Source organism: Zootermopsis nevadensis, unplaced genomic scaffold (genome assembly GCF_977971745.1).
Source record: "Zootermopsis nevadensis isolate Lab colony 2312 unplaced genomic scaffold, Znev_1.0 Znev_ptg000028l, whole genome shotgun sequence".
Taxonomy (NCBI): Eukaryota; Metazoa; Arthropoda; class Insecta; order Blattodea; family Termopsidae; genus Zootermopsis; species Zootermopsis nevadensis.
Window position 1 is genome coordinate 22,354,042 of NW_028259160.1, and position 7,854 is coordinate 22,361,895.

General features: G+C 36.2%; 1 protein-coding gene across 3 annotated transcripts in view; it reads left to right on the top strand.

Moving 5' to 3' along the window:
* Positions 1–7,699, top strand: part of tau (microtubule-associated protein tau) — a 34,943-nt gene extending 27,244 nt beyond the window's left edge. The window contains exons 7-8 of one of the 3 annotated variants that reach the window (XM_087357273.1): positions 567–746; positions 6,697–7,699. In XM_087357273.1, coding sequence (XP_087213399.1) covers positions 567–746; positions 6,697–7,107 — 591 coding nt within the window. In that variant the 3' untranslated portion in view covers positions 7,108–7,699. Of the gene's footprint in view, positions 1–566; positions 747–2,328; positions 4,328–6,696 lie in introns of those variants that run through there. The other 2 variants (XM_087357275.1, XM_087357274.1) reach the window with 2 other exon arrangements.
* Positions 7,700–7,854: the final 155 nt, after the last annotated feature.

Genomic DNA, 7,854 nt, shown 5'->3' on the forward strand with positions numbered 1-7,854 from the left:
TAAAACAAAATAAAATATACTCGATACAAAACCAAATAAAAAACTAAAATAAATAAAATCCTTACAAAATATAAATTATAAATTTTTATTTCGTTTAGTATTTTTCTTCAGGAAATATGATTTAAAAAAACATAAAATATCCACTGAACGATTACCGAATCTTGTTCTTATTCTAGATACAAAATTGCCTGAAATAGAAAATACTCTCTCACTGGCTACTGAACTTGGTTTTATCGTTTTCAGGGCATCAAATAATAAATCCAAATTCTTTGCTCTTTGTAGTCTTACTACAATATGCTTGTGCCCGAGGCGATTTCAAGGCAAAATGTTAACGTTTTTAATTAATTAATTTTTACACAATAATTATAGTATCTAAAACCGGTTTTTTTAAAATGTTAAAACCCGGTTTTCGAATTTTACAAATTTATCCAAAAAAGAACCCCGGTTTTTAAAAATCGACAAACCCGAATTGGTAAATTTCTAGCGGAATAAACGAGGCAACAACCCAGAAGACAGAGCCATCTTCCTTACGTACTGGTGAATACTCGAGGCGTTGTCTTTTGCAGATCGAGAACCAGAAGTTGGAATTTAAGGCACAGAGCAAAGTTGGCTCCTTGTCCAATGTGAAGTACAAACCAGGCGGCGGTGACATCAAGATCTTTGACGACAAGGTCTACCTGAAGCAGATCAGTGGCGGTGCTAGCAGCATCGCGAGCTCTGAGGACGAGCGTGTCTCTGGCACACAGGTGACAAGTCATTTTGCATGCTGATCGTAACTGGTACACGCCCATCAGGCTCTGAGATCTTTTTGTAAAATTGTATGATTTAGAAGTGAGGTTAGGTTTTCACTGTGGTCGGAGGATTGCCTTCGAATTAGTTACATTTTGCTGACAGAACTCGAAGAAGATTCAGTATCGATAACACCAAAGCTCGAGATTTGACAGTGTTGAGCCAGTTCAATCCATCTGTTATCCTCACGGGCTGTTAGTATCCTCGCATTTATTTTCTCAAGTCGTAGTTTTATATGAGATTTTTCGTCTTAGCCTCCGAGATTTAATTTTCTTTAATAAAAATCTGAGTTATCCGTATAATTTAGCTCAGTTCTTTCGCATCTCACTCTTTTTTTCCCCTAAACCGCTGCTCTTGTCCCACGGCCATTTTGGAAACTAAACAAAGTGATAACATATTATCTGAATATTAACGAGAATTTACACATTTTTCTCTCAATTCCATCAAGAAGCTCATTTCTGTTCCTTCAAGAATGACTGTTGGAAGGAGTTATTTAATACACAAAAATTTTAATGACTGCAGGCAGTCTTGCATTTTGGGTTAAGAAACCAGACTTCACATAATTTTATTTGGTTAGAGTGGTATCGCTTGCGTTAGAGAGATCGAACTGGTTCTGCAGTCGAATGAACGTAGCCAGCACTGATAACACTGCACTCTGTTGGTCACTTGCAACATCATATAGTACGGGTATTGTGTTAGCTGGAATGACGCACTGCGCGCGCACCTAAGTACTTAGGCCTGTCATGGCGTAACGTAGACGCTTACACTGGGTCCTAATTCTAATGAACTTAAATATTTCGAATCAATTTCGTCATATTTCGATTATTATTAATTTTTACATAAATGGGCACACAATACTGACATATTTTCTGTCCACCTTGTCGTTAGATTTTCGCGATTTGGAGTTTGTTGTGTCATTTGGGGCTTTCCGGGACGAGGCGCGTCGAATTTTGACGATTGTCCGACGTTTCGGCACACCACTTCTCTTCTAACATTCGACAGCATTCCGTTCTTCTTTGTGAACAAGCTTGCATTTACCTGGAAGGCACGTGCGCCAGAAACCATCCGCGTTTAACCGACGATGGCTGACACTCTGCAGGCCCGTCGATTCTGCCCCTGATAAGGCGACCAGGTCGACAAATCGATTATTGTCAGGCACTGTTCGGCCTTCAAGACTGATTTTCTTCATGATTTTCATCGTTTTTAAGGTTGTTACTAATTATCCCGATGATGGAGGCAGCAGGGACCACCGAAACGTTGGTAAACGTCAACCAGACTAGACGCTGCTGTAACCCAGGCGGCAGCCATGTTCATTTTCATCGTCTTGAGGGCCGTAAATCTCAGCGTCACTTTTATTACTTGCTTTTCTATAAATTTTAGGAGTTATTTCATGCATACAGGCGGACGGACACAAAGAGAAAATATCCGGTAGACATTTGCCTAAACTGATCATGCGCATTTGTGAGAGTAATCCCCCCACCGTCTTTTGTTTGATTTGATTCACGCGCCAGGAAGTGACGTAAGGCCCGTTGTTTGCAGAGCCCAGTACCCCATTCGCCGTCCCAGGCGGATTTCGAATCCGGCTCCCACCACGAAGACAGCTAAGACAATCCGCATGGCGGCGCCACGGGCTGCTTTTGATCTCGTCCCATCTTCGATTGTGATTGGCTGATGCTGACTTCAGATTCTCCCTGCACAGTAATTAGAGGGAGAGAGAGAAACTGAAATCATCTTTCATTTGCAATAAGACTTTAACACATAACCTATACTGTTGGACGCAACGTAATTCAGAGAGGAAGAGAATTATCGTGGGTGAATGTTGGTTGTACTGAAAATACTGCTCCAGTTTGCTTCTTTGTTTCTTATATTGTTAGTTTTGAACAGCATTGCACCTGAATGTTGCTGATTTTGCAGATAGAATAATCCAAGCTTGACTCTTGCAAAAGATCGTTGCTTGTAGCCAGTTTGTTCGCGGAATAATGACGCGATAATTGGTTGTCTAGGCAGCAGTGTGTTTATATTGGGCAGTGATAATGTACTTATTTTATTTTTTATTGTTATTGAACGTGCAGCCAATCAGATAACGATAGGCAGATTTACGAACCGTGAAGATATTATCTACAGGGTGGTTGGGAAGTAAGTAAGCATTAAATAATCGCTATGCATTGGAAATATAGAGGTTATAACCATTTCTCAATGCCTACTTACTTCCCACGATGTTTGTATTGGTCTTCACATGTATGACGCATGCTCTATCCGCCTTTCTGTGTATTGTAAAATATCCATTTTATATAATTTACGTTATTGTTTTAAGTATATTTTGTCGTTTACTTGAGTATAATTTATATGAAAGATTTATTGAAATTAATCATAGCATAAAAATTTAGGTTTGCTTCAATTTGATAATGTGCAAAACAAAACAGACGTATATAATTTTTTAAAAAAATATTTCTTGAAACCTCTTATGTCCTGAATAACATTATTCAATACTGCATGCGTCACTGAATTCTAACAATATATTCACGAGTTTTTTTTTTTTGCTTTCAAAAAGGGTATATGACGCAACAATCGTATAGTTATCCCAATGATTGTTTGCTTGAGAGCACTAAACCTACGCCCCAGCACTCCAGAGACGCCTGGAACCATAAAAATGGCTGTGTACATTAACAGTACTTGTGTCCGCATTGCGATTGTTACTTTTTTCCTTTCACAGATGCTAATCATTCCCCTCTCATAATGACTTTCCGAGAAAAGTAATCTCTGCTTTTTATAAAGGAGATACGAATACCTGAGTACAGACTTTTTGTCTAATTGAATGGTATAATTTCAAATGTTATTGCGAGCTGAAAGATATGTAGCAAATTAAATATGACGTTTCCATAAATTTGATTATCAGATATTACAAGAACTGGCAAGTTTTAGTATTTCAGGAACGAAATATATTTTTATAACCTAATAATTTTTGTTGTGATTTAAACATTATTTTACGTGATTATGTAGCTTAGTATTGACTATACCGAGTCTGGATCTAAAGTCATACATTTCATTACATTGATAATTAGAAAATATATTAATTATTTTTTTTAGTACAAGTTTTCTGGTGCCCCGAAAGAACATGGACGTTTTGAAAGTGACAAAATAAATTTCGTTTCAATGTGTGAACTGTAGATACTTTGTCAAACACCAAACCAACAAAGACACAATGTCTTTGGTACAGTACAAATTAATTGAATACCCGTCGTTATAATTGGAATTTTAACGAACTGCGTTCTAAATAAACGCCTGAACTGTCTTCTCACATTACTGTGAAAGCTGTTTCCCCCCCCCCCACCCGCAAAGCTCCGACGTGGCGTGCAGCTGCAGTGAACAGTTTAAAGTTGCTGTTTCACTGTTGAGGTTATGTTGTCATTTCTAACGAGCTGAAACAATTGAATGATTAGCATCTGTGTAGTGCTTATAAATACAGCTTTGTAGTATCGTGTTGTTGTCTGTTTGTAGAGAAAATAACTGCAATAAATGTCACCTGTATCACACTTTATTAATACGTCACAATGCAAGTTCCACGATTCGCCCATCACAGAATCCTCAGCACTCCATTATGGAAGGATTTTGTCTTTCTGTGAAACAAGACGTCGTGAGATGTAAGTAGCGATTTTTATTTCCTTTATGGAATAAAAATCCATTTTTCATTCAGTAGCTAAATCATTTGCTTACGCACGAACGTAGAACTAACATTCACGAAAAAAAGTCTCTCTTTCTCTGTTAAATTTCCCGTTCTTCTCACCCAATGCCCTCCTTTTATTTACCGAATAAAGAGTACAGAAGTCTTATTAGAACGTTTTACCTTCTGTTACTTATTTCGCTTCTTTTATCAGCGAGGGCTTTTGTTTTATAGCCATTGATTGCAGCGCACCCAAGCGGAAGAAATACGAAACACGCCACTTTCACACACACAGACATTGATTTGGTAATGGCTTGTTTATCGCCGGTCTGTGCCTCACACAGAACCGAGTAATAATCGTAATTTGTTGGTTCATCAAGCGAAGAAGCATTACTTTAAACACCTTCCGAGCGATTCGTTTACACCGGAAATGTCACAAAATTAATACAATAACAGCGCTTTACGTCATTAGCCTTTTAATGAAGAGTTACGTCACATCCTGTTTAGAGTAAAGGTCATTTTAAAATTTAAGGCTAAAAGAAAGTTGGTTTTGAAAGAAATTTCTTCGTGGGAGTATTTTAAACAAATGCTGAACTAAAATTTTAATTAATTATTCGATTATTCGATGTGGAACATAAAATGATATTTTAATTATATTATTTGTAAATTTTAAATATAATTGTGATTAGACGGACAAAACCGAATAATTAATTTAATATTTGATTCACAATATGACGCAATTATACTATCTTATAAAATTTTAATATAATGTTTGATTAACACAGGTGTTAAAATCACGTCTGATTAGATAATATCTACATATTTCTGTAGAATTAATGTACACGTATAAGTTAAAAGATTTTTCATATTTCAAATCGTGAGCTAAGTTGAGGATATTCTATATATTTTTAGATGACTTCTGACGACGGTAAGAACTCATGTAATATTCGATTAAAAATTTCATTAACCTACCATATGATATCTGAAAACCGAAATATAAAAATAAATTAATCTCTTATTTACATTCCTAAGTGAATATACAGACTTTTCTCAGCTGATTTCTCACAAATAGGCTTTGCAGTGCGATCAGGACGTTTCGACTGGATTAATAAACACACTTTATCCCCGTGACTGTACAAGAGCCCACGCAGGTCACGTGATGTATAACGTTCTCGCGCCCAGCCCGTCAGTTGTCTTTCGACAATCGAGAAGACGTTTATCGATTCTCCTGCAATTTTTTTTTTAAATACATCCGCTTTGTTATTGTCTCGCGTAATTTCATTCTATTCTTGAATTTCACATCACATTTATTATGTTCACGCGTGGAAAATTTCCTGAGTAGTCTATGTCAATATATAGGTAGGACTCGGTTTACGCCGGGGTTAGGTTAATGACATTTTCGGCGTAAATTGAAGCAAAAATATAATGGGAACATATGTAAGTAAATACATTAGGTTCCGTTTCACGTTTTTCAGTAATCAACACAAAATACTTGAAAAATGTTTTATTTTATGAAATTTACGTATTCAAAATTGTATAATGTTTAAATAGAAAATTTACTGCTTTTAAAAACGACAGAATAGATGTCTGTTTGGCTTTCCTATTTTCTGATAATAATTTATAGTATGGCTGTAGAACTGTACAAATTAATCAATTAATGTATTTTTATTTTTTCTCGTCGCATTTTATATTCCGATTTTTGTTTAATTATCTAAATTTTAGGCCGTAGTTTATCATTTAATATTAAAATTTTATTAAAATTTAAGTTTTATTACAATACCAGTCGTGATCTATGAGAGACGTAAAATTGAAACTGACGTAAATTGAATCGACGTAAATCGAGTCCTACCCGTACGGTGTTAACAGTTATTTTAACTGATTTTAATTCAGACTACTGAATTAAAATATAACATTATCTAGATTAATTGTCTTGTTGAAACTTGTTACAAAAATTCTTCTTTAAATAAAAACCCAATTAACCAGTCGTCGCCAAACGGTTATATATGAGAGAGACTCTTGTTTGAACGATGGACGTACGTCTTAAAACAGAGTAATAGACAATGAGGACTAATATTTTCTGTTACGTCACTGCCAAAATATTTATCTTGTTTCGCCAAAATTATTACATTAATTCTGAGACCCTGGGTCTACCAATTCCTAAGAAAATCAATGATGTTTTATGACGTATTAAATCACCCCAATTATCCAGTATTTGGCGGTTAACACGTATCGATGTTTCCATTCAGGGCGACAACAGACGACAAAGAATGAGTAAGATTTCTGAAGAAGATATTAATGAGAACAGGAAAGAATCTTCTGGTACGAGGAACACTCCGACGAGGTTGGACCCGGCTTGTGACGCCGCCAGGACATTCCTATCTGCAGCAATTGACATGTCCCTTCAAAGTGGAGCCATGGAGTTTAACCACAAGCGGAAATCCAGACAATTATATAATCACGCTGCCCTGTCCAATGACCGACCAGTCGTTGATAAGGACAGTTTAGGATCTACGCTTGTCACACAGAAGGAAAAGATCTTCAATGGAAAATCCGTTCATCTCCCATCTCTTGAGAAAATCCCATCACCACCTTCACGTATCAGAAGTAAACAGAAAGTTATCAATAACGTGTTCACCAGAATATCGGATGGGAAATAACATTTCTCGTTCGAGCAGAGATTACGATATTGGGCCAAGCCCTTCCTGAAGGTGGAGACCTTGAAGCTTATCAGACAACCAGTCAATGTGAACATATCACATATAGGATTATTTTATGCTTTATAATATTCATGTATATACGTTAATTTATAGAAAATCACGTTATTTTAGAAGAATAGATGAATTATTAGTAGCAGAGATTAATTAGGGTTGATAAAAATATGTATACAAACAGTCGTTTCGTGTTCAAACGCAAACTAGGCTTCGTGACCTTGAATTCGCGTGACGAACTGGGACAAACCACAGAATATTTCGGTGTCCGAAACGAGTTTTGAATCCGGAATCTTCCGATTACAGGTTGGAAGAGTTAGGCCTAGTGTTTGAGGTCACACACGTCTGTTAAAAACACTATAGGCTATAATAGGCTTTTTATGTAAAGATTCAAGCTGCCCCCCCCCCGTGCCCAAATAGCATGACAAATGGTTTACGTCTGATCTTAACTCGTGGACGCCTTCCTGAGATACAAATTTTTCCTTGTCTGTCATTATTTAATTTACTCTAACTTATTTGGAAATATAAATATTAAAATGCATGTTTTTATTAAGTACGAAAACTTTTAGTATCCAACCGGATTTCCAAATCGTAGAAGAAAGATTTTATCCTTTGTTATGTATGGTTCTTAACGTGTTCTCTTGCATTAATCGCTTGGAAATAATTTTCAAATTCAATATTTCTATATATTATTTA